The sequence below is a fragment of the Narcine bancroftii genome, chromosome 3 (genome assembly GCF_036971445.1).
Source record: "Narcine bancroftii isolate sNarBan1 chromosome 3, sNarBan1.hap1, whole genome shotgun sequence".
Lineage (NCBI taxonomy): Eukaryota > Metazoa > Chordata > Chondrichthyes > Torpediniformes > Narcinidae > Narcine > Narcine bancroftii.
Window position 1 is genome coordinate 158,852,199 of NC_091471.1, and position 27,688 is coordinate 158,879,886.

A 27,688-nucleotide genomic window follows, 5' to 3' on the forward strand; every position below is an offset into this window, starting at 1 on the left:
TCGGGATGATCAGGAAAGCAGAAAGTGGAAAACAAAACCAAGTCCATCACAGGCACTGATCTCTCATCCATTGAAGGTGTCTAGGTGAGGTTGTGCCTCAAGAAGGCAGCCAACATCATAAAGGACTCCCATTATCCAGGTCACAACCTCTTCTGCAACTTTCAGGCAAAAGATACAGAAGCCTGAAGTCCAGCACCTCTAGATACAAGAACAACAGCTATCAGGCTCTTGAAACTCCTTGTACTACCCTTACCCTAAACTACTCTAGGACCACCAAAAATCTCTGCAGTACTGAAACATCACTTTTTCCCTGCACTTAATTACAAACTACAAATATTTATTAATCCTTTATATTTATTATCACTTTTTCTGTCTAGGTACATTGTGATACTTTAATGTACATTATTCTATTTCGTGTATCTTGTATACCCGTATGTCAGCAAGTAAGAATTTTCATCTAAGCACTACCAGAAAGTAATGGAGATACTCAGCAGTCCCAACCCGATCTGTAGTGGAAAACAAATCGTGTTTCAGACTAAACTCTCAACAGAACACATATGAAACGTCAGTCCAAAATGTTTATACTATTTCTCTAATGAGGGCTTTGCCTGACTGCTGTGGTTTCAAATGTCATCCATTTTTATTTCAGAGATCCATAATCAATAGCATTGTGCTTTTATAGTTGAAACTAATTTTTAAAAATACAGTGAAACCAAGATTGGCTTGTAACGTTCTTATGGTAATTTTATTGCTTCATTTTGACATTCAAAATAAATGGGATAGAATTAATACAAAATGTAAGATAGGAGTTAGACACAGATCAGCCCTTCGATCTGTGCTGACATTGCCCACCCATTTACACTAATCCAACATTAATCCCATTTTTTACTATTCTCTTCAACTCCCCTCAGATCTTACCTCTTAACTAGACACTAGGGGCAATTTAAAGTGGCTAATTATTCCATAAACCTATGTAGCTTTGGGATGTGGGAAGAAACCAGAGCAGCCAATGGAAATCCACACAGTCACAGGGGAAAACGTGGAAACTCCACACAGACAGTCCTCGAGGTCAGGATTGAAACTAGGTTTCTGGTACAGTGAAGCAGTGGTATTTTCTGCTGCGCCACCCTGTGGCTATGAGACTATCAATTTTAGTTGCTAAAATTCCTCCATGACCTTTCCCTTTTTTTGAGCAATTACTACAATCATTCTTGAAATGTGGGCATCATCACATGCTTTGGACTAGGGAATTAGCATTTCACCAGCTATGTCCATAACTGGATTCCACAGGCACTGAACTCAGTCTAACATTCCAGAATACAGGTCCATCAAAACTCAGACTTTCAGTAATTGTACCTGGAATTTGTTATGAGCAGCAAAGATAAGTGCAGTAATGAAAGCATCCCTTTTAGTTGAGCTACAGTGCCCTCCATAATGTTTGAATAAAGACACTTTTTTTCCTCTTTATTTGCCCCTGTGCACCATAGTTTTAAAATTGTAATCAAATAATTCACATGTAATTAAAATGCACATTCCAGATTTTATATTCAAAATTATTTGTGTACATTTTGGTTCGACCATGTAGAAATTACAGCACTTTTTATACATAGTCCCCTCATTTCAGGCCACTGTAGTATTTGGGTCATTTGGCTTCACAGGTGTTTGTGAGTTCTCGGGTACATTTAATTGCTTCATTGGTGCAGGTATAAGAGAACTAAGCTTGCTTCTAAGTCAGTGACTTACAAACTTTTTCTTTCCACCCACATACCATCTTAAGCAATCCCTTACTAATCACAGATCACCTATGGCATAGGGATTACTTAAAGTGGTATGTGAGTGGAAAGAAAAAGGTTGGGAAACCACTGTTCTAAGCTTTTGATCACCTTTGGAGACTGTGGTTGCCATTTTTCAACATGAGGACCAGAGTTGGGCCAATGAAAGTCAAAGGAAGGCCAGATAACAGTTTGCCAAGATTGAATTAAAAGAGCCTGGAGAATTCTGGAAAAGATCTTGTGGACAGATGAGACCAAGATTAATCTGCATCAATGTGATGGTGGAAAGGATCTGCCCAAAATCCAAAGCATTCCACCTTTGCCATGGTTTGCATCCTGCAGTGTAGCCTCCGTAATTCTGTTTATGGAAGTCTTCTGCGTACAGAAGTCATTGACAGATCCACACCTGCCTCCTGAAGTTATTTCTGATCTGTTGGACAGGAATAAGGCGATTTTTCTTCATTTACATCACCAGCAGTGGAGGTCTTCCTTGGGATACCAGTCCCTTTGCAATTAATGATCTCACCAGTGCAGCCTCACTCCTAAACCACATAATAATTACAGCAAAGAAACAGGCCATTTTGGCCCTTCGAGTCCGCACCAAACTAAGTCCTCTCCTCTAGTCCCACCCTTCTGCACCCTGCCCATAATCCTCCATTCCCCTCCTGTCCATATGCCTATCCAATTTTTCCTTAAATGACAAAATTGACCCTGCTGCCACTACTTCTCCAGGAAGCTCATTCCACACAGCCACCACTCTGAGTAAAGAATTTCCCCCTCATGTTACTTCTAAACTTTTCGCCCTTAACTCTCAACTCAAGACCTCTTGTTTCAATTTCACCTACTCTCAATGGAAAAAGCCCATCCACATCAACTCTATCTATCCCTCTCATAATCTTAAATACCCCTATCAAATCCCCTCAATCTTCTAAACTCCAAAGAAGAAAGACCTAATTTGCTCAAATTTACTTTGTAACATTTTTGTTAATCTCTGCACTCTCTCTACCTTGTTGATATTCTTCCTATAATTTGGTGACCAGAACTGCACACAGTACTCCAAATTTGGCCTCACCAATGTCTTGAACAGTCACAACATCACTTCCCAACTCCTGTATTCTATGCATTGATTTTTAAAGCCCAACATACTAAAAGCCTTCTTACCACCCTATCCATATGAGATTCTACCTTCAGAGAACGATGCACTGTTATTCCTAGATCTGCTCCACTGCATTCCTCAATGCCCTCCCGTTTACTACGCACATCCTGTTTTGATTATTCCTTCCAAAATGAAGCACTTCACATTTCTCAGCATTAAACTCCATCTGCCATCTTTCAGCCCACTCTTGTAAGCAGTCCAAATCCTTCTGCAATCTTTGAATCCATTCTTTATTATCCACAATTCCACCTATTTTAGTTTTAGCAGCACATTTACTCATCCAATTTACCGCCCCATCATCCTTAATGATGTTCCAAACGGTCGATTTTGGTAATCAATGGAAGTAAAAGGTATTAGGAGGCTGAAAAATAAGAATAAAACAAACATCGCCCAAACCTTCGGATTACCAAAATCAACCATTTGGAACATCATTAAGATGAATGAGATGTGGATGCTGAGATTTTGATTTGAAAAGGGCAGCTAGTGCAGTGGTTAGCACTCCACTATTACAGCACCAGACCTGGGTTTCAATCCACCGCTGCCTGCAAGGAGTTTGTATGTTCTCACGACCTAGGTGGGTTTCCTACGAGTAGTTTGGTTTCCTTCCACCCTTCAAAATGAACAGGCTCAGTAGGTATAATGGGGTGTAATTCAGTGGCACAGGTTTCATGGGCTGGAAGGGATTTCTACCATGTTGCATCATCAAAACGCTATTTTAAAGAATTAGATAAGGTTATTCAAAAGCAGGACAGACTGTTGCAGTTAAGTTACAGAACAGCTCTGATGTAACTAGATTGGAAGGTGAGGAATTGAATGTATCCAGTCACTAGTGAAGCCCAGAGCAGTGCACGAGGCATGTGCTGATTACCTGTTTCACTTCCAATCAGTGGTTGGTTGGCAAAGTGACTGACAAATTCTGACAACGAATAAAATTCACTGAATCCAAATTTAATTGTGCCTTCACTCCACTCAACCTGAAAGTGCTTGACTGAGTCTTTGCCTCTGCAATGGAAAGTTTAGAGTCGTTAGTGACCTTCAACATGACATAATAGATCACATCGGCAATCAGTTCTTGGCTGGATAATTTCCCTTGACTTGGACATCACCAAGTTACTGTTTGATTTGATCATCTGCAATACAGGTTTGTACTTGGGGGTTAAGGTCTTGTCCATTAATGGCTAGAACAAGACAATTCAGACTTTACCATACTGAAGAAGTTTTGGCAGTTGAGAAACTAGCAGAAATGTGAATATTTTGTTGAATCACTGGGGGAGCCTCTCGGAGCCATGTGCAAACTAGGAGTTGATATTGCTGATAAAACCCATTGTGTTCAAAGCTGAAGAGACAAGTTTAAAAGGACAAATTTAGCAAACTAAGGTTTCAAGGAAAAGATTGTCAATGCCTGTTCCAGTAGACAAATATTCAATCTTGATGCACTTGGTTAATTTGACAGGAAACCCTGCAAACTCGCAGTGGAAAAGGAGCAACACACGATGGACCTACAATCAGGACTGGAGCATTTGCATGGGCACATTTGGGATAAAGGACTATAACACATACAGATTATCAGCGTCAGAAAAAAAAACAATGAATTTTGGTCCCATCAGTCTGGGCCATAGATTATCCAGTAATCAGTTCTACCTTCACAAGATACAGGCTGAATTAGATCATTCAATCCATTAAGTCCACCCTGCCATTCCATCATGGCTGATTTAATATCCTTTGAAGTCCATTTTCCTGCCTTCTCCCTGCCACCCTTGATTTCCTTCCTAATCAAGGAAGAATGAATCCTAATTCATCATTCCATTCAATATGATTATACACAAGGAAGGCATTACATAAAAGTGGCCATTCAGCCTGTGTTAATTCATTTTATGAATTGTCTCAACAGAAGTTATGAAGCAACTAATGATCTACTGGGGGAACTCAGCAGGTCAAGTTGCATCCATGGGAGAGAAAGAATGGTTGACATTCTAGGCAAGAACCCTTCATCAGGACTGAGAGTGCAAAGGGGAGATAGCCAGCAAAATGAGGGCAGGGGAGGAGGGGTTGGACAGGGGTCAGCAGGGATTGGTGGATCAGAGAAGAAAAAGAGGGACAGGAGGTAGAAAATAAGCCATACACAGTAGGGTAAGAGACTGAAGAAGACTCAATTATGCGTTGATCATTCTTTCTCTCTCGCTGATGTGGTTCAACCCGCTGAGTTCCTCCAGCAGATTCCTTTTGCTCCAGATAACAGTGCGCGCACTCTCTGGTGTGTTCCCAACTGAATTCACATCTTCCTGAGAGAAATAGAATGCGACTTTAGTTGAATAGAATAAAGAGAAGAGAACACGCTGGTCTGGTCAAAGTTTTAATGTTTTCTATGTTCCATGGAATTCACAAGCTTAAAAAAAAAGTTAGGCAAAGGAATTAAAAATCAGCAAAGTGGATGCAGCAATGATTCAGATCAGTCCAAATATAATTGGATTGCAGAACACATTGAGGGGTTAAACACGTTCTTTGTTCGACATTCATGCACAGGGTTGGTGTTAAGGGTCCAAAATTCTTGTTTTCACTGGAATTAAAATGGTTCACTGTCTTTCCTACATACGTTAGTTTAAATAATTCAATGGCAACCTTTTCATCATCTATGTGATCTAGTAGTCTAATAATTAAGGAATGACCTGCTTACCTTACCGACAGTGCATAGAAATTTGGAGCATCATGACTCTTCCTCAGAAGGTAGCTCCCATCTTCTCCATTGGACAGGAGAAGGGCCTCAGCTGCATGACGCGAGAGACCATAGTGATACCAGCTGTCCGAGGAGAACAGAACAAGAGCTTTAGAGAAGGGAAGTAATTCCAATGCCCAGGACTGCAGAAGGGGCTGCAGTAATTAGGAAACCTAATCATGTCCATCACAGGCATCGACATCAATGTGAGGTTACAGCTCAAGGCAGCCAATGGCATAGAGGACACCCATCTCTTTCCCCCCCGCCACCCCAAATCACCTTAGTCACAATCACTGCTCCTTTCGGGCAGGAGGTACAAGAAGTTGAAGTCCAGGACCTCTAGGTTCTAGAACAGTTTTTATCTAATAGCTATCAGGCTCTTGAACTTCCCCATACTGCCTTAACCATAAACTACCCAGACACCACCAAAAGATCTGTCTGAATTATTGAAACATGACTTTTTTTTTTACATGGACTTCAATGGAATGTTCATCTATTGACATTTATTATCCTTTTTTCTGTCTTGTATTTTGTAGCAATCTTAATTTTACTAATGTAATTGGTGCATCTTACATACCTATTTGGCTGCAGCAAGAATTTCAGTGCATCTGTGCATTGCACACACATGCAGCAATAAACATTGAAGCCTGTTCTGGATCAGCCTGGGAAGAATGTTAGGATAAACTCTTCCATGGTTCATATATATCTTTGTTAAGTTTAGCATGGTCAGTTTTTTGACTTGATTGTGAGAGGCTTTGATAAGGTAAATCGTCACAGACTGTTTTCCCAGGGTAAGGGGGCCTAAAACTAGAGGCCATAGGTTTAAGGTGAGAAAAGAAAGCTTTGAAAAATGGTCCTCAGAGGAACCTTCTTCATTGGGGGTGGGGTGGGGGAAGGTTTAGTCTGTGTCTGAGTGTGTTGAGTTGCCAGAGGAGGCAAGACAATTGTTACTTTTAAAACCATTTGGACAGGTTCAGAACGATATGGATCAAATACTGGCAAATTGGACTCATTTGGTCAGCATGGGCATTGGGCCAAAGGGCCTGTTTAGTGCCATGACTTCATTGGTGGAACTTGTGCCTTGGAGTCACAGAGCAGGCGACTGAGTGCAGAGGCCCAAGATTTGATGGGGCTGTGATGTTACTGATAAATCCAGCACACCATCATAAAAACAAAAGATGCTGGAAACACTCAAGCGGCATCTGTGGAAAAAGCAAGAGTGAAAGTTTCAGGCCCAGGACCCTTGTTGGTCAGGACACCTTAACCGTTTCTCTGATTGATTATTAATTGGTCATCTCGAGAAGGTGGAGGCGATTTTCTGCTATCCTCGTGGGTACCGTTACTTTAGACGGCATACCAGGATCGAGATCTAGACCCAACAATAATGAAACATAGCCGCACATTTCCAAATCGGTGTCGTGGAGGGGGCGGGCAGACTAGGGTAGTTCTGTTCACCTACTGCCCTGGTTCAGTGCTTTCACCCTTCCTCTCTCCAAAAATATCCTTGGAGCCATTGTTGACCAAGTAGTCCATGAAAACTAGTCCCATTTGCCTGTGTTCAGCACATATCCCTTAAACTTTTCCTATCCATGTACCTACCTAAATGTTCTTTAAACGTTACAATAGTCTTCACCTCCTCAGACAGCTCTCTCCACACAACCACCACCCAGCATGTGTGAAAAGGTGTTTTCAAACTTTCCAATCTCACCTCAAATCTATGCCCTCCAGTTTGAAGTAAATCACAAAATTCTGTAGACATCATGGCTGAAGTAAAAACACAAGATGCTGGACGTTCACACTCTAAATAACTTTTCTGCCAACTCATCCCACTTCCTCAAAATCAAAGGAGTAGCCAAGGGTACCTGCATAGGTCCCAACTATGCCTACCTGTTTGCCTTCACAGGCAAGACACTCCCCCCCCCCAACTCTTCCTCCGGTATAGAGACAACTATACAGGACTGTCTCATGCACCCGCAATGAGCTTGTCAGCTTCATCCATTTCACGTCCAACTTCCTCCCCAATCTCAAACTCACCTGGTCCACCTGGTCACCTGGATAGATACTTGGGGTCACGATATTGTGGCAATTAGTGAGACCGGGCTACAGGAGGGGCAGGACTGGCAACTTAATATTCCAGGATACATTTGTTTTAGATGTGATAGATCAGGGGGTAAAAAAGGAGGAGGAGCTGCTCTGCTTCTTAAGGAGGACATTACTGCTGTGAGGTGGCAGGATGGTATGGAGGGATCGACCAGTGAGGCTGTTTGGGTGGAATTGAGGGGTGGAGGAGGCAAGAGGGTGCTAATAAGGGTGTATTACAGACCACCAAATGGGCCAAGAAAATTAGAGGAACAAATTTGTAGGGAGATAACGTATATGTGTGAAAATCATAAAGTAGTGATCATGGGAGATTTTAACTTCCCACACACTGATTGGGATACCCATACGGTTAGAGTGCTGGATGGGCTGGAGTTCGTTAAATGTGCTCAGGATTGTTTTCTAAATCAGTTAGTAGAAGAACCGACTCGGGACGGTGTAATACTGGATCTCCTGTTAGGGAACGAGCTAGGTTAGGTAGCGGACATTAATGTTGGAGAACCAATTGGGTCTAGTGATCATAATTCTGGTAGTTTTAGGGTAGTTTTAGGGAAGAGGAAGGAGAGGCCTAAAGTTGAGGTTCTGGATTGGAAAAGAGCAAATTTCGAAGGAATAAGAAGGGATTTGGGGAGTATTGAGTGGGACAGGATATTTTCAGGTAAGGATGTTAATGAAAAATGGAGGATATTCAAAAAAGAAATTTTGAGGGTACAGAGTAGTTATGTCCCAGTCTGGATCAAAGGAAAGGCTGGAAGTCATAGGGAGGCTTGGTTTTCGAGGAATATTGGAAATTTGGTTAGGAGAAAAAGGGAGGTGTACAAGAGGTATAAAGAGCAGGGAGCTGAGAAGTTGAAGGAGGACTACATGGAGTGTAGAAGGAATCTTAAAGAAATTAGAAAGGCCAAAAAGGCATGAAGAGGCTTTGGCTGACAGAGTAGAAATAAATCCAAAGGGTTTCTATAAGTACATTAAAAGTAAAAGATTAGTGAGAGATAAAATTGGACCCCTTGTAGATAGCGAGGGTAGGTTGAGTGAGAAGTCTGAGGAAATGGGGGAAATTTTGAATGATTTCTTTGCCTCGGTATTCACTAGGGAAAAAATGTTGAACCAGTTGAAGCAAAGAAAAATAGTGGGGAGGTCATGAAGCATATAAGGATAACCGAGGAGGTAGTGATGGCTGTGTTAAAAAAGATAAAGGTGGATAAATCTCCCAGACCGGACAAAATATTCCCTAGGACACTCAGGGAGGCTAGTGGACAGTTAGTGGGGCCATTAACAGAGATATTTAGGATGTCACTGGCCACGGGGGTGGTGCCAAAGGATTGGAGGGTGGCGCATGTGGTTCCTCTGTTTAAGAAAGGGTCCAAATGCAAACCTGGGAATTATAGGCCTGTAAGTCTGACGTCTGTGTTGGGCAAGTTGATGGAACGTGTTCTGAGGGATGCTATTTACAAATTTTTGGAGGTGCAGGGATTGATAGAGAGTAATCAGCATGGTTTTGTCAGGGGTAGATCATGCTTGACAAACCTGATTGAGTTCTTAGGGGCGGTTACAAAAAAGGTTGGTGAAGGGAAAGCTGTGGATGTTGTCTATTTAGACTTTAGTAAAGCTTTTGACAAAGTTCCCCACAGGAGGTTAGGAAAAAAGGTGGAGGCATTAGGTATAAATAAAGAGGTAGTGAAATGGATTCAGCAGTGGTTGGATGGCAGGTGTCAGAGAGTAGTGGTAGAAAATTGTTTGTCCAATTGGAGGCCGGTGACTAGTGGAGTTCCTCAGGGTTCGGTCCTGGGTCCACTATTATTTGTTATATATATTAACGATCTGGATGTAGGGGTGGAGAATTGGATAAGCAAGTTTGCGGATGACACAAAGATTGGTGGTGTTGTTGTCAGTGAGGTAGATTACTGTAGATTAAAAGGTGATTTAGGAAGGCTGGAGGTGTGGGCTGATGGAATTTAATACAGATAAATGTGAGGTGCTACAATTTGGAAAGGCAAATTTAAATAGGTCATATACATTGAATGGTAGACAATTGAGGAGTGCAGATTTAGGAGTTATGGTAAATAGTACCCTCAAGGCTGATACTCAGCTAGATGGTGTGGTGAAGAAGGCATTTGGAATGTTGGCCTTCATAAATCGGAGTATTGAATTCAAGAGTAGGGAGGGTATGATGAAATTGTACAAGGCATTGGTGAGGCCAAATTTGGAGTACTGTGTACAGTTTTGGTCACCAAATTATAGGAAAGATATAAACAAAATAGAGAGAGTGCAGAGAAGATTCATGAGAATGTTGACAGGATTTCAGGGTCTGAGTTACAGGGAAAGGTTGTGCAGACTGGGGCTTTTTTCTCTGGAGTGTAGAAGATTGAGAAGGGACTTGATAGAGGTGTTTAAGATTTTAAAAGGGACAGAATGAGTAAATGTGGATAGGCTTTTTCAATTAAGAAAGGGGGAGATTCAAACTAGAGGACATGGTTTAAGATTGAAGGGGGAAAATTATAAGGGGAACATGAGGGGAAATTTCTTTACGCAGAGGGTGGTGGGGATGTGGAATGAGCTTCCGGCAGACGTGGTCGAGGTGGGATCATTGGTTACATTTAAGGAAAGACTGGATCATTACATGGATAGGAGGGGACTAGAGGCGTATGGACTGGGTGCTGGTCAGTGGGACTAGGAGGGTGGGGATTTGCTACGGCATGGACTAGTAGGGCCGAACTGGCCTGTTCTGTGCTGTAAGTGGTTATATGGTTATCTCTGATAACACTCTCCCCTTCCTGGATCTTTGTCTCCATCTCAAGCTACAAACACTCCAACTCCCACAACTATCTAGTCTACACATCCTCACACCCTGTCCCATGCAAGGATTCCATACCCTTTTCTCAATTTCTCTGCCTCCATCACATCTATTTCCAAGATAAAGTCTTCCATTGCAGAGTCTCTAAAATTTCTGCCTTCTTCCACAAACGGGGCTTTCCCTACACCACTATTAACTCGGCCCTCACCCATATCTCCTCCATTCCCCGTTCATCTGCCCTGGTCCCCTCTATCCCCAAACGCAACAAACAAGGAACCCCCCTCATCCTCACCCTCCACCCCACAAGCCTCCAACACATTATCCGCTGGAATTTCTGGCACTTACCCCCCCCCCCCCCTCACCAGACACATTTTCCCCTCTCCTCCCTCTGCAGGGACCACTCCCTCCACAATTCCTTTGTGCATTCATCCCTCCCCTCCCACTGCACACCCCCAGCATCATCTCCTGTACCCGCAGGAGGTGCATCACTTATGCCCACACCTCCTCCCTCACCGTGGTCAGAGGGCTTTCACATGAAGCAATACTTTACTTGTACATCCACAGGACTTATTTACTGCATCCGGTGCACCCTTTGTGGCTTTCTCTACATTGGAGAGATCGGTCGCAGACTGGGAGATCGCTTCGCTCAGCACCTCCTCTCCGTTAGCAACCACAGTGACCTCCCAGTGGCCAGCCATTTCAATTCTGGGTCACGCCCCCGCGCTCACATCTGTCCATGGCCTTGTATACTATCCCACCCTGATCACCCACAGATTGGAGGAACAAGATCTTATTTTCCATCTCCATCATATGGCATGAACATTGTCTTTACGGCCTTCCACTAAACCTGCTTTCCTTTTCTTCCCCCTCCCCCTTTCCTGTCTTTATAGTTCTTTCACCAACACAGCTCTTGCATCGCCCCTTCCCCTCATTACTGTTGTCCCCTCCATCCTTTCTCCACCTATCATGTCCTAACCCTTTGTTCAGACGCTTATTGGCATTTTCTCATACTCAAGCCCAAAACGTCAGTAATGTATCTTTGCCTTTGCTACATAAAGGGCACTGTTTGACTTCCAGTTTGAGATGCCTCTGCTGAGAAAGAGATTGTGACCATGCACCTGTTATGATTTTATAGACCTTTATAAAGATTCGCCCCCCCGCCCCCCCCCTCAGTCTCCTACACTCCAGGGAAAGAAGTCCCAGCCAATCCAGCTTAATGTTACAATTTAAGCCTGTCATTCCTGGCAACATTCTTGTGAATCTTTCTGCACTCTTTCCTGCTTCCTGATAGTTTCCCTGTAAGTGGATGGCCAAAATTGCTCACAATACTCCAACAAATGTAGTCTCGCCAATGTCTTGTACAATTGTAAAATGATATCCTAGCTCGCTCAACCTTTCTTCAATGGGACATGTTCTCAAATCCAGACACCTTACTGGTAAATCTGCTCTGCACCCTTTCTAAAGCTACCATATCCTTCCTACAACAAGGTGACCAGAACTGAATACAACTCTTAAGTGGGCTTGATATTTCCAAAGAACTAAATCACTCTGGAAAATGTTGATGCAGGGGTGGCTAATACAGAGTCAGCAGGAGGCCATTCACAGCCCAGTTCTATCATTCATTAGTTATGGTTGATGTGTCAGCCCCAAAGAGCCACTTTTTCTTAATCTTTATGTAGAGCACAAAACTCAGCCAGAATACTCAAGAACATGCACACACTGATGAGTGACATTTAAGGTGAATATCAGGAAGTGACAAGGATAAAGTGTGCAAGCACTCAAATTCTTCAACTCAGTCTGGAAGTTCGTGCTTGCTGTTTAATCTTGGGGTTGGGTGCTCACTGACCAATGCAAGTATTTGCTCCAAGGCTAATGCTCGTTGGCAATTGGCCACCAAACTATTGACTATTCAAGTTTATTATCATCTGAATGCACATGTACAAATCGATGAACAGCATTCTCTGGTCCTCAGTGTAAAGCTTGCAGGCATAACAACCAGGCATTGCATACATATAGACAAACAATATACATGTATATAAATAAATAAATGTTGTTTAATAAATATTAGAGTCTCAGATGGTTAGTGTTAGCAGTTCCTTTGGTCATTCAGCATTCTCACTGCCTGCGGGAAGAAGCTGCTTCTCAGCCTGGTGGTGCAGGCACCTGCATCTCTTTCCCCAACAGGAGTAGTTGAAAGATGGGTTGGACGGAGTGGTAGGAGTCCTCAATGATTTTGTGCACCCTCATCCTTTCTGCCATTCTTATGGCCCTGAAGATTGACCTCTGATCCAATTCTCTACAGCAACTGTACCACAGTGTGATGCAGCCGGTCAGGACACTTTCAGTAGAGTTCCTTTAGAAGGTTTACATGATGGTGGCTGGTAGCCTTGCCCGCTTTAGTCTTCTCAGGAAATGCAGTTGCTGCTGCACCTACTTGACAAGCGAGGAGACATTGTTTGGCCACTTGTTAAATGGACTCCAAGAAACTTGGTGCTCTCTACTCTATCCACTACTCAGTAATTGATATGTAGTGGAGGGCTGTCATTCCTGATTCTCCTGAAGTACATGATCATCTCCTTTGTCTGATCTACATTGAGATTCAGATTGTTACTCTTGCACCACATCAGGTTTTCCACCTTTTCTCTGTAGTGCGACTCATCATTGCCGCTGATGTGTCATCTGCAAACTTGATGACTCTGTTGGAGCTAGAACTAGCAATGCAGTTGTGGGTTAGTAGCGTGAACTGGAGTGGGCTGAGCCTCTGGTGTGCCTGTACTCAGCATGACTGTGCTCACTATTCTGCTACTGACCCAGATAGACTATGGTCTTTCCATAAGGAAGTCCAGAATTCTCAGTGCTGAGAATGGAGTTCAGAAGAGCCAGCTTCTGCACTGATCTGGATGGGCAGTATAACCAAGGTAAACCAGAAACTCTAATGGTGCATCACTATTTCAACACAAGCCAAGAGATTCTGGTGGATCCAAAGGATGACTGGTTCTGACCAAAAATGTAATCAACTATTCTTGACCACCACCTGCAGTCTCCTGTCTCTGCGGTTGTGAGCTTATTTTAAACAGCAATCACCATCTCGCAGGCTGAGCTAAAGAATCGGAGGACTTGTTTCTGGAAACTTGAGAAACTGTCAGCCCATCCTATGAGCACAAGGAATAAACACGGAACCTGGCAGAAAAGGCTGACGTGGCAAAATTCCAAGAGAAGGCCCCGAGCTCAGAACAACACGGTACAGCACAGGGAAGCAAAAGCAGAGAGCCACTCCAGGAAATCCATCAACAAGCACCAGGAACTAAACCTGATGGCTCACTGGAGAACTCGCACCCTCAACTCAAAGGCAGATTGGACATCTCAGTTCCAAAATTGCTTCTCTCAATTTATTCCCCTTTCACATCCTCCTGCTTTTCTTCAAGTCACTTGCACTTGTAGATTTTCTTTCAAAACTGGTGTTCACCAAAGCAAGAGGAGTTGCAGAAATTCACAAATGATCAAAAGTCCCTGATAAATGTTGCTGGCGTTTGAGTAATTTCCTGATAGCCCTAAAGATAGATGCAGAGAGCCAGCATCAGCTCAGCAGACCGAATAGCCACCTCCTGCTCCACAACTTTCCATAACTATTAGCTTAGTCACAGGGCTTTCTGATCAGGTCAATGGATAACCAAACTAGTTATCAGAATGGAACTCTCTCTCATCAGTAAAACTATACTGTCCTTGCACTGTTTTAAGTGATTTATTTTTCTCTTTAACCCTATACACTTTTGTTTTCCACTACTTGTTGCATTTGATAGGTTGACTTGCCTGGAGAGCATGAGAAACTAAGCTTTCTTTTTAAACTGTATCTTGGTACATGCGACAACAAATAATTCAGTTCAAAAATCATGGAATAACATTAGGATAAATGGGCAGTAGGATCTTCTCACGCCCCAGTCCTGTAGCCCCTCTGGTTCATTGGGAAAGTAAAAGTCTCAAAAAATCTTTTCCTTCACTTTTCTTTATCTAATATATCCGATGCACAGCACTGGGATTTTACATTGAGAAACAATTAACAACTGATCTTAATGAGAATATTTACAATTTATTAGCAAATCTCAATCATTAATAGTACATAGATTTTCTGGCCGGAAATCAACAGGTTACCAACAGTTTGTTTTTGCTTTATATTCCACCATTTGCAGTCCCTCAACTCCTAGTAAATTTTATTGGTGTAACAATAAAGGATTTGAAGCAGGTACATTAAAAAATCCAAGGACGGTTTTCACCTGGTTTAAAAGACTGAGAAAGATGCAGCCTATAAGAATCAATTTACTGAGAACCTGTTGGTACTTGATAAAAAGATGGTGCAATGAAGGGCAATGCTTAACAAGACGTCACACAGGGTAGCCATACAATGAGGTTACTGGGTTAGATCATGTGACCTGGATCAATGATCAGAGGCAGAAGAGGAATAATTTCCTCAAGGCTCCAAGCCCTAGATCAAATTTGTCACAATCCCAGTAAAAGGTGATGGAAGCACAGTCTGTTTCTGCTAGGAATCCATCACTTGGGAAAGCAGCCAATATGCTAAAGGACCCCCCTCTCATCCCAGTCACATTCCCTTCCCCCACCCTTCCGCTGGGCAGAAGACACACAAGCTTGAAAACACAAACCCTCAGATTCAGGACATAGAACGGAACAACAACAGGTCCTTCCATCTACAATATTTGCACCAAAGATTCTTCTCTGCTGTTACCTGACTCTTAAATAGACCTCTCATTGGTAAAACATGACGCTCTCATACTTTTCTCTACATCCTATACTCTTGGTAATACTGCGCCCTGTGACGTACAGTAACACTGGACCCCTCTGACCCATCTGTGACTCACGTGAACGTTACAGACTGTTAACCATCCTCTGAAACATCCAAAGAGCCTCTTGGACCAGTGTGACAGTGCCGTCCACGTCACGAGGTAACAAACAGAAATACCTAAACATCAGCACACATCCCCAACAATGAAAATGAAACATTTATGCCTCATCTAAGCAGTAGTCATTTTTAAACCCAGCAAAGCAACAAACAGATTTATTGGAATGATTCCAAACATGATGGAAATTAAGATCTGGGTTGGCATGGTTAATGTAATGCTATTACAGTGCCAGTGACTTGGATTCAAATTCGGCCCTGTCTGTAAGGATTTTGTACATTCTCTCTGGACCATGCGAGTTTCCTCTGGGCACTCCAATTTCCTCCCACCTTCCAAAATGTACGGAGTTGCAGGTTAATTGGGTGTAATTGGTCAGCACAGGCTCGTGGGCCAGAGGGGCCTGTTACCATGCTTTATGTCCAATTTTTAAAAATCTAAATCCAAAATAAAAAAACAGAAAATGTTGAAAACATTCAGCAGGTCAGGCAGCCTCTGTGCAGAGAGGAGCAGTTAATACTTCCCTTGAAAGATAGTTAATAAAAATTGCTTTCATCAAACACAAGTCACAGACTGAACATTAAATTTAGAGGAAACAGGATTAAAAAAAAAGCAAGTTGGTCAGATTTTAAACTCAACATGAAGGCTGAAAAACTGTCTTCAAAGAGAAAAATAATACTTCAGAGAATGTGCTAGGATATAGGAAGAAAGCAGAAAACTGGGACCAGACACCAACTTGCTTTCATTAACTATTTATTGTCAGAGCAGCTAGGGCGGTGAGTCACAAGAGTGCTGGGCGTAATGAATGAGACAGAGACAAACACAGAGGAGAACTGGTTAGAGGAGTGAAGGTCATTCACTAACCTCAGCCTAGAAGAATCTGGCGGAATCTGCTCCCAATGGCGGCTGAAGGTAGAAAACGCCAAGGAAACAATCTGCAACACAAGCTCTGTGCTGCTGTGAGCTGCTCACTGAGGTTCAACGGGCAGGGAAAGAGGAAGCTGAGACACATCGAAACACCGTACATGGCAAGGAGGGCTGTGCGAAGCTCTCCCATTTCATGATTCTCCCATCCCCATTGACACCACCACCTCCAATCATTTTTTGTTGCAATTCCAATTCCTTCTCTATTTGTATTTCATCACCCACTTCCCCTTTTTTCCTTCTCTGCATCTCAAATCCTGTTATAGTTTAATTCAGAGATATTCAGACCCACATGACTCAATTACACCCATGTGCCCAATCAACCTATGAACTTTTGAGATGTAGGAGGAAACCGAAGCACCCAGAGGAAACTTCGCAGACACGGGGAAAATGTTCTTATAGACAGCACCTGATTCAAACCTGGGTCCAAAGGAACTGTTCACACTAACCATCCGAGACTCACATCTATGAAACAATATTTATTTATTAGTATACATGAATACTTGTCGTGCATATGTAGTTTTGACTGTGTGTGTGTCATGTCTGGTCTTGTGTCTGCATGTTTTGCACTGAGGACCAGAGTAACACTGTTTTATCAGGTTGTGCTTATACAATCAGATGATAATAAACTTGACGTGGGTCGCTGGTGCTGTAAAAGCATTAAAATTTATAAATTAATTTTTAAAAAATTTAGACACACAGCCAACAGACCATTTTGGCCCACGAGTCTGTGCCACCCAACTTGCATCCAATTAACCTACACCCCTTGTATGTTTAGAATAGTGGGAGGAAACTGGAGCCCCCAGGGAAAACACATGAAGACAGAGGGAGAACATACAAACTCCTTAAAGACAACGTGGTATTTGAACCCTGGTCCCAATTGCTGACGCTATAAATGTGTTGTGCTGACTGCTTCGCCAACCGTGCTGCCTTTTTAAATTATTTTTGAGATTCAAAAAGTTATTCAACTGGAACAAGTAAGCATTCCATTTGCAATTCAATCTGACTTGCTGGTTAGTTCTAGCAATCCCAGTTCACATTTTCTTAGGGAAGACCAGATCTCTAGCTATGGTAGAAAAGTAAAATGGGGGTAGGAACAAATGAGATAGTGTTGATGCCTCACAATGCCTGAGACCCGGGTTTGAATCTGACCTCTGGCGCTGTCAGGAGTTTGTATGCTCTTGCTGTGTCTCTGTTCCTCAGATTTCCTCCCACATTCTAAAGGTATGTGTTTGGTAGATTGATCAATCACTGTAAGTCTCCTAAATGTATAGGTGAGTAGTAGAAACTGAGGGCGATAAGGAGTATCAGGGGAATAAAAACAAGAGGTGAGGAAATGGGTTCTTGATAGAGCCTACATCTGGCTGTATGTCTCCATGACTAGAATTGTATGGGGCAAAGCAGTGCAGATAACAGTAGCTTTATGTGGCTCCACAACTCGACACTCTCTTTACCCCAGGCCAAGAGTTAATTCATCCTGATGACCAATATAGGGCTTTCTCCTTTCTCTCTTGATGATGGCTCACAAAATGATGTGGCAGAGGTCTCCAACTTTTAAATTTTAATGGCAAGAGAAGATTCCCAACACATGCTGCAGACATCTCAGCATGCGACAGGAGCTACTCTGCTCAAGATTGGAAGACGTTGCAGAAGGTATTGAATGCAGCTCAGAACATCTTGCAAACATCCCTCCCCTCTGTAGACTCCATCCACATCTGTTGGTGCCAAGGAAAGGCAGCCAATGTACTGCAGGAGCTGTGACACCCTGGACACACTCTCCCACCATTGAGGAGGAGTAGAGGGCCTGGCCATTCGAAGGACTTAGACTTAGTTTTGGTTGAGCTCTCCATGAAGAGTATTAAATAGATGCTCCAAACTTGAAAAATCAAGATTTACCTCATCAAAAAGGGATAAAACTGGCACAAGGAAGCCAAGAACAAGGATTGAAACAGCTCCTATTCAACCAGGAACTCTGAATGAAAGACCGAAAGGGAGCAGGGTAAAAATGGCAGAACCAGGTAAAACTGGGGAGTTGGGTCAAGAATTGAGCATCATCCTGGAAAAGAATTGAGATAATTTGAGTAACCAATTCATAAATGTTGAAATAGTGATGAGAGAGGATGGAGAAAACGACCAAAATAAAAGAAATTGTTGAAGACCTGATGAAGAGAATGGGTCGAGCAGAGAGTGAACAAATGAAAACGCATGAAAAACTCGAAGCTTTGGGAAAAAAAAGCCAAAGAATGGGAGTCCGATAAACTAAGACTGCTTGACAAAATTGACCATATGGAGAACTTCAGTCGACGAAATAATGTCCAAAATATTGGACTAAAGGAAGGAATTGAGGGAAGAGACCCAGTGAACTTTTTTTCCAAAAATGGATGCCACAAGTGTTGGGAGAAGACAAATTTGGAGAAAAACTACATATCGAGAGAGCTCACCGAACACTCGGACCTAGAAGAGGTGGTGATCGGAAACCAAGACCAGTCTTGTGAGACTTTTAAGCTACCGAGAACAGGAGATAATTCTGGGAGCAGCATATGATTACTCTTCTTTGTAGTTGAGCAGTAATTAAAAATAAATCAATCCTTGTATATGAATCATGTACCCATGAATAGAATGAGTAGTCTCTTTCTAAGGGGTTGAGCTGCCTCCATATATCAATTAAATTTATTCCTTCATAAATGAGAATGGCATTTTTGCAGCTTTTGCCCTTGTTCTTGCTGATTTGTCCAATATTGGATCTAAACAAAAATTGAAATCTCCAATCAAAATATTTTGTCTTCCCCCTGCGGTTTTAAAAAGACATTATTCATAAAGACTTCATCGTCAGCCAAAGCACCACCATTTCCTCTCTCACTTCTCAGTGTCCTTGGATATTTGTAATACTGATGGTTCTCAAGACACCACCATTAACTGGTGCAAGTTCCCCAGTCTTTTTGTCCTTCCCCACAGTAAAAACAGAAGTACTCATTGAGGACCTTGCCAGTCTCCTGTAGCTCTACACTTGATTCCTGGGGGAAGGGGTATTTTTCTCTGTTTACCCTTTATATAGTTAAAAATCACTCCGGATTATCCTTAATATCATCTGCTAGGACCATCTCCTCACACGTTGCCCTCCTGATTTCTTTTAACTTGCTTCTCAGTTCCCAAATCTCCTGCAGGTACACACTGGTCCCAGCTGCTAATACCTGCCCATGCTCTGGACCAGAGCCTGAATTTCCTTCATCATCCAAGCATCCCTACACTTGCATGTCTGACTCTTCACTAACAGCTGCGTGCATGTCCTGGACTCTTCTTTCAAATATCCTGTTCCAATCAACTTAAGTTAGTTCTTGTCCTGGCCTGTCCTCTCCAAAACTTTCTTAAACCAAAGGCTCATCTAAAGTCTTCATCCACCTGCTCTTGCCAATTTCCTAAGGAGAGATTAAATGTTTCCCTTTCCCTGAACACATTTGAAAATTCCACCCCATCTAAACGTTTCATACTTTGACTTTCCCATTCAATATTTGAACAATTAAAATTCCCTGCTAGGACAACTAGGTTTCCATAATGGCTACCACATCCCAGTCACATGTGTTTATCCATGCCCCAAGTTCATCTGCCTTATCCAAGCTTCTAGCATTAAAATAAGCACAACTTAAATAACATCTTTCTCACTCCCTGCCTTTACGCTCACTAAACTTTCAACAACCTCCATTCCAACTTCTAACCTCTCAACTGCCTCGGTCCTGCAGCCATTCTCAACCACCTGACCATCTAGTTTAAACCCACCCGTGTAGCACTTGTGAACCTTCCTGCCAGGATATCGGTTCCTCTCTGGTTCAAGTGCAACCATCCCTCCTTTTAAGGTCAGAGATCCTAATGATTCAGAAATGCACCAGTTCCTCAGACACAAAGTCACCTAGCCTATCTTCTGATTTCTGAGCTCACTGGCACATGGCACCAGAAGTAATCCAGAGATCACTTCCCACAAGGTCCTGCTTCTCAGTCTCTTATCCAACTGCCTGTACTCATTGTGCAAGACCTCATCCCTTACTCTACACAAAACGTTGATTCTACATTTTCTTATGGACCTTCTGAGTTCTTCTAGCATTTCTGTACTTTTATCACAATCACAGCACCTGCAGACTTTCATGCTTCGCTCCTTACTCTAATTCTGTCATTTTTACCAATGTGTACAATGACTACTAGTTGTTCACCTTCCCCCAAGGGAATAAGCTCTCATCATCTCAGGGGCTTAGACATTAGTGTTCTGGATTAACATAGCATTCCAAAGGGTTTAGCATTATGCAAAACAAGAACCCCAAATTCCTTGACTTTTGCACAATACAGAGGCAGTTGAGTTGCATTAAAATCATGTGTTGGAAAATTAATCTCCACTTTGGTCCAATATCAAAAGAGGAAGTGAACAGCTAAATTAGTTACTTCTCAAGTTGCAGCAACCAAGATTTCCTTCCTTCCACTCAGTCTGTTCGCCCCCCTCCAGCTGCAGTGACTATCACACTCCAGCAGCAGGGCTCACGTTGGTACAAGCTAGTTCTTTGCAGCACTCGTAGATCACAGGCCCGATGTCTGCTGCATAAGAGACACGAGAGCTTCCTGCACTGCAGCACAGCAAGACTGTGCCGAGTGGGCCAATTATGGCTGCAAAAGTCAGACATGAAGGAAAGAAGGATCAACTTGAAAACAATGCATCATCTCCTTCATACATAGAACTTGTCCCCAGCATTTTTCTTTTATACATGACCAAAAAGCACTTTTTAAATATACAAAACTCAGAATGAATTTGACCAGGTCACATGGCCACAAACCATTATACTTCTGAGGGATAACATTGGTCAGCATTTGGGGAGAACTCAGTACATTTTCCAATCACCATTAGATATTTTACATCCAGTCAGAAGAACACTAACACAAAACTATTACGGTGCCAGTGACATGGGTTTGAATTCACCGTTGTCTGTAAGCCATTTATATGTTCCTCCTGTGTCTGTGTGGGTTTCCTCCAGATGCTCTGGTTTACTCTCACATTCCAAAGACATACTGGGGCGGGGGGAGGGAAAGGAAAGGTGTGTGTGTAATGATATCATGTTTGCATAGCCACTAGCAAGGCCTTGATTATAGTTACTGTTTGAATAGACTTGGCTGCCAGCGGGGGGCTGACATACAGTATGCTGTATCTGTACTGGAGGCTTGCAGCCTCATGGTGCTGTTTACAATAACTTCAAAGAACCCTTTCATTTATCCACGTGTTGTCTAAGAACTCACACATACAAATACAGGATTAAACAGGTTGTAGATTAATTGTTCACATTTGGGCGGGATGAGCTCGTGGGCTGAAGGACCTGCTACCATGCTGGATCTCTGAAATAGATAGAGCTTTAGTTTAACACTGCGGCCTGAGAGATTTAACCTCCTCAGGCATCGCAGCAGATCTGAAGACAATACACAGTGATCAACAGGGGCCAGCCTGCCAATGAGGGAAGAACCACAGAGTAGGCAGCATGGTGAGCCCTCCAGTGGAGCCTAGAGCTTTCAGTGATTGTTGACAAGATCTGGACAGGGGAACCAGGAGGTTTTCAGGATGAAAATCTGATACAAAGATCTTGAGCATGGTATGAACAGGGGTCAGTGTCTGGAGAGGATCAAGAAGATGGAAGCTCTGGAGGGAGAACGTGGAAGCTCTGGAGGGAGAACGTGGAAGCTCTGGAGGGAGAACGTGGAAGCTCTGGAGGGAGAACGTGGAAGCTCTGGAGGGAGAACGTGGAAGCTCTGGAGGGAGAACGTGGAAGCTCTGGAGGGAGAACGTGGAAGCTCTGGAGGGAGAACGTGGAAGCTCTGGAGGGAGAACGTGGAAGCTCTGGAGGGAGAACGTGGAAGCTCTGGAGGGAGAACGTGGAAGCTCTGGAGGGAGAACGTGGAAGCTCTGGAGGGAGAACGTGGAAGCTCTGGAGGGAGAACGTGGAAGCTCTGGAGGGAGAACGTGGAAGCTCTGGAGGGAGAACGTGGAAGCTCTGGAGGGAGAACGTGGAAGCTCTGGAGGGAGAACGTGGAAGCTCTGGAGGGAGAACGTGGAAGCTCTGGAGGGAGAACGTGGAAGCTCTGGAGGGAGAACGTGGAAGCTCTGGAGGGAGAACGTGGAAGCTCTGGAGGGTGAACGTGGAGATGAGATTTACCAGGATGTTGCCTGAATTGGAGAATATGTTTTCTGAGGCAAGGTTAGCAGAGGCAGGGCTTTTCTCTTTGAAGGATGAGAGGCGACTTACAAGAGGTCTTCAAGATTATGAGAGGCACCGGCAGACCACCCAGGGCAAGTGTAGCAAACATCAGAGGACATTTGTACAAAGTCAAGAGATGTCAGACGTTCTTTATTTATATATATATCTATATAGATATATATATCTATATATAGATATATATAGATATATATATATAGATATATATCTATATAGATATCTATATAGATATATATAGATATATATATAGATATATATATAGATATATATATAGATATATATATAGATATATATAGATATATATAGATATAGATATATATATATATATATACACAGAGTGGTGGGCACCTGGAACTTACTGTCAGGGGTGATAGTGAAGGATGGACATTTCAAAGATTCTTAAGCAGGTGCATGAATGCAAGAAAAATAGAGGGTTATGGGTGCAAGATAATTTAGATTTTTTGAATAGGGTTATATAGTTTGGCACAATGCTGTGGACAGAGGAATTTGTACTGTGTTGTAATATTCTGTGTTCTAAGACCCCACATTCACACATGTACCAACAGATTTGAAGACCCCACATGCAAGATGTCGGTTCTGACACAACGGAGAAAGGACATGAACACCCAACTACAAAGTCAGGGTCACAGAGCACAGAGAAATGTGACCAAACCCAATCAGGTCTTTCCTGAAGCAGCAGTTGGTTTGCTCTATGACCAAACTCACCGAAGTTCTCCAGCACAGTAGATGGCAGTGGCAACAGTCATCGACACAGGTCACCTTGCTCTTGTTGAGCACCTGCATAACAGATGTCCTTTTGAAGCAGTTGAAGACCTCAGACCGTAGCAGCAAGAGGGTGAAAGGGTCTGCAAAAACTTCAGCCAGTTGGTGGTGCAGAATTCAAGGACACAGGTGGGTACACTACTTGGGACTGACACTTTCTGAGGAAATGTGCAAATAGTTTGAATGTTTTGTTGGGATTTATTTATTTTGGAATAAACAATACAAGAGTCAGGCTGTATTACCTGATAGGACTCCTAATACATAATCATTCACAGACACTGCCATTTAGTTGACACTGCATTCAAAAGGGGATGTTCCTACTGCACCTCAACTACTGTCCCTTTGCTTATGCAAGTTGCAACACCCTGAAGAACCCACCAACACTGCAGAGGTGGAGTTTTACCCTATGGCCTGACCAAAGGGTGGTGGATGCAACACAGAGGTGAGAATGAACATTTGTAAGTTTTAGTGAAATTTAGAGGATTAAAAAGGGAACTCATTCATCCAACAGAACTCATTGCTGTTGATGAAACAGACACATTATGAGAGGACAGGGGTTGTTGGGGAAGGGATGGGGCTTCATCTCATCTTCAACATGAACAGTGAAATAAAACATTTTGCTTTTACATCAATTGATTGGCTGCTTCAAAAGAGGCTCCAATGCCCAACGGAGTGGGATCAGCCATATTGCAGAAGTAAAACTTTGTGCTCCACTGATCACAAGTTCAAGTCATACGTGCCATGAAAATTTTTGCTTTGCAAGCAGCCAACTCAACACCTCATGCAGAGTACGGCAATGGGACAAGTGATTGACTGATCCACATGCCTTCCCATTCCCATCACTCCAACCCAATTTCACCAGTTGCTGCTCATAGGCTCCACTTTGATCTCCAACTAGCATCAGACATTCATTACTTTAACCTTGTAAATGATCAACAGATGCAAATAGGGCAAGTGTAGGGCTTCAGTGTCACAGGCAGCGAACAATTAAATCAGATCAGGTAACCTTAACGTTCTTTAGTACCCGTCTTACCCCAGCAACAATCAATGAAGACAGAAGAATGTGCCTCCCCATCACGTCAAGCAGATAATTCTCATACTTCCAATACATGCAGCATCATGTACAATTCATGTACCACAAGAAACAACTCAATACTTTGCCCCATCAACTACAAACAACAATAAAATCCCTATTATCCAGAATTCAAGCAACTGGCAACCTCAAGCAACCAGCAAAAAAAAGAGGAAAATAAGTAAATAAAAATTTAAATTTAAAAACAAGTTTAAAATTGTGGAAGGAAATTTTCTCTGAGGTAACACATAAACCTTTGGTGAAGATGGGAGCAAATATTCGGCCAGAGGATTGCCTTGGTTGTGCTTTGCTCGTAGCAGCTGTTTGAATAAAGTTGTGTGAAACAGCAATGACATCGCCTAGGATGAAGAGCTGGTTGATGCCACTAGTCATTGGGATGACTCTCTTAAAGTGTCTCCTTATCCCTGCTTCACAAGAGTCTTTATCTTTATTAGTATATTGTATAATAGTAAGGCTTTATCTTTAAACATAGGGAGGGGGTGTTAATTAGGATGATGGCACAGTTAACACAACACTAATCGTTCACAATGTTCAACTTTAAATTAAAATTTTTAAGTTATGGGAATGACCCGTGAATTTTACATAATGAATACTGATTTTTTAAATTACTATATATTTTGCACAGTCTTTTATCTTTTAAAATGTTTATTCTTAATGCTGGTGTATTAGTTAGGTCCTGCTTTGCGGAAACTGCCAAAATGTTTGGCCTGGAAGTCAGCCTGAAGAAAACTGAGGTCCTCCATCAGCCAGCTCCCCCCCCCCCACCATGACTACCAGCCCCCCCACATCTCCATCGGGCACACAAAACTCAAAACGGTCAACCAGTTTACCTATCTCGGCTGCACCATTTCATCAGATGCAAGGATCGACAATGAGATAGACAACAGACTCGCCAAGGCAAATAGCACCTTTGGAAGACTACACAAAAGAGTCTGGAAAAACAACCAACTGAAAAACCTCACAAAGATAAGCGTATACAGAGCCGTTGTCATACCCACACTCCTGTTCGGCTCCGAATCATGGGTCCTCTACCGGCACCACCTACGGCTCCTAGAACGCTTCCACCAGCGTTGTCTCCGCTCCATCCTCAACATCCATTGGAGCGCTTACACCCCTAACGTCGAAGTACTCGAGATGGCAGAGGTCGACAGCATCGAGTCCACGCTGCTGAAGATCCAGCTGCGCTGGATGGGTCACGTCTCCAGAATGGAGGACCATCGCCTTCCCAAGATCGTGTTATATGGCGAGCTCTCCACTGGCCACCATGACAGAGGTGCACCAAAGAAAAGGTACAAGGACTGCCTAAAGAAATCTCTTGGTGCCTGCCACATTGACCACCGCCAGTGGGCTGATAACGCCTCAAACCATGCATCTTGGCGCCTCACAGTTTGGCGGGCAGCAACCTCCTTTGAAGAAGACCGCAGAGCCCACCTCACTGACAAAAGGCAAAGGAGGAAAAACCCAACACCCAACCCCAACCAACCAATTTTCCCTTGCAACCGCTGCAATCGTGTCTGCCTGTCCCGCATCGGACTTGTCAGCCACAAACGAGCCTGCAGCTGACGTGGACTTTTTACCCCCTCCATAAATCTTCGTCCGCGAAACCAAGCCAAAGAAAAGTAGGAGTGAGTCTCAAGCTACCAGGGGTAGATACCAGGGGTTTTACTATATTTAATATTTCAAATGCATTTGAGTTCATTGAGGGCTAAAAGTTAACAACGATACATCTTGGCAAGTTTTATTCACCCGAGAAGCCTCTGTATTAATCCATAAAGGTTGATAATGAAACACACAGGAGGGTGGAGTGATGTTTTGCAAGACCTTCTACTGGCCTGTGCACCAAAGAGTTTACACTCAACAATTAAACTATTCCTTATGGACAATGAATAGTTAGAGGTAAAAACAGGTGAAAATGGAATCAACAATGAACCAGTCTTTGAGAATAGACTGAGCAGTATTCCTGGGCTCTTCCCTTTCACCTTTCAGGTGGTTAAACAGTTGCTGTTTTCTCCACAATGACACTTCCCTCATATTCGCTCGATTATACTGCAACCTCAGAGTATGTTGGGAATGTCCCTGTTCAAATTCCCCCTGCAACAATGAGCTACTCTTATGTAGCTAGCAACCTTCACAAAATGAAAAGCTCACCCAGGTCCAGAGAAGAGTTCTTGTCAGATAGTTGAAAGCAAGACTCAAAACAGTGAGCTAATTCTGTACAAAGGAATCACACACACGGAGGGGAGGAGTTAGTGAGGGACAGATAAGGGGGAGCATGAGAAAGAGATGACAGGAAATTTGAAAGGGTGAAATAAAGATGGAAAAGCAAGAGTTATGCAAGAATAGATAGGAAGTTGAAGCTTATTGTCAAATGCAGCAAGATAGGATCTTTTACAAGCAGACATCTTGTACACAGTACACCAAGTAAGACATTACAAAAATGCAGGGTTACAGAGAGATCATTTCTTTATTTTGGGGTTCATTCAGGAGTTTGATAATGGCAGGAAAGAAACGGTCCTTGAATCTGGTTGAGTGTGATCTTATACTCCTGATTTTTTTTTTGGTGGGGGGGGAAAGAGTGTGTGGCAGAGTGGGATGACTCTCTAATATGTTTCTTGCATCCATGCACCCAAGTTTTTGTCCCTATTGCACCAGCCTCCACTGCCACCAAAGGTTTCTGTAAATGTTTGAACAGATAGGTAAAGAGATGTTTTACTTGCCAAAGTGTAACAGTCTCTGACTCCCTGTATGTTTAAAAAGTGTCCGTAATTCATTATTAGTTTAACGATTAAAAACTTTGAAATTACTAATAGTCAGAATCTGTTGCATGAAAAGTCATTGAAAAGTAGTTTGGCTAAGTAAACAAGGAGGCTTCTAATGGACTTGTTTGCAGATGTGGCTACTTTTCCGAGGCAATGGAGTTATAAATGGGGGGGGGGGGGGGTGGGTTGGGGATGGACTGAGCCACATTCATAAACTTCTGTAGTTTCTTGCAGTCTTGGGGTGAGCAATTCCCATTTCACCCAGTGATACACCCTGATAGGATGATTTCGATGGAGCACCTGGAGAAGTAGTCAGGGAGTGAAACATGAAAGTCTGCAGACACTGAGAGGGCAGTAAAAACACAGAATGCTGGTGTAGGCGATGAGACAAATTTCCTCAGACTCCTGAGGAAGTAGAGGAATAGATGCATTCTTTATTTTTGCGTCG

The 27,688-nt window shown here is 42.9% G+C and overlaps 1 protein-coding gene across 2 annotated transcripts in view; it reads right to left on the bottom strand.

Annotated features, from left to right (window-relative positions):
- The window catches only part of dapp1 (dual adaptor of phosphotyrosine and 3-phosphoinositides), a 73,946-nt gene that overhangs the window by 15,864 nt on the left and 30,394 nt on the right, over positions 1 to 27,688 (bottom strand). For both annotated transcript variants that reach the window (XR_011353870.1, XM_069925613.1), the window contains exons 2-3: positions 5,603 to 5,725; positions 3,797 to 3,930 (exon numbers count right to left, since the gene is read on the bottom strand). Coding sequence is in view for 1 of the 2 variants with exons in the window: in XM_069925613.1 (XP_069781714.1) it covers positions 3,797 to 3,930; positions 5,603 to 5,725 (257 nt within the window). In the remaining variant the exon portion in view is untranslated. The remainder of the gene's footprint in view (positions 1 to 3,796; positions 3,931 to 5,602; positions 5,726 to 27,688) is intronic.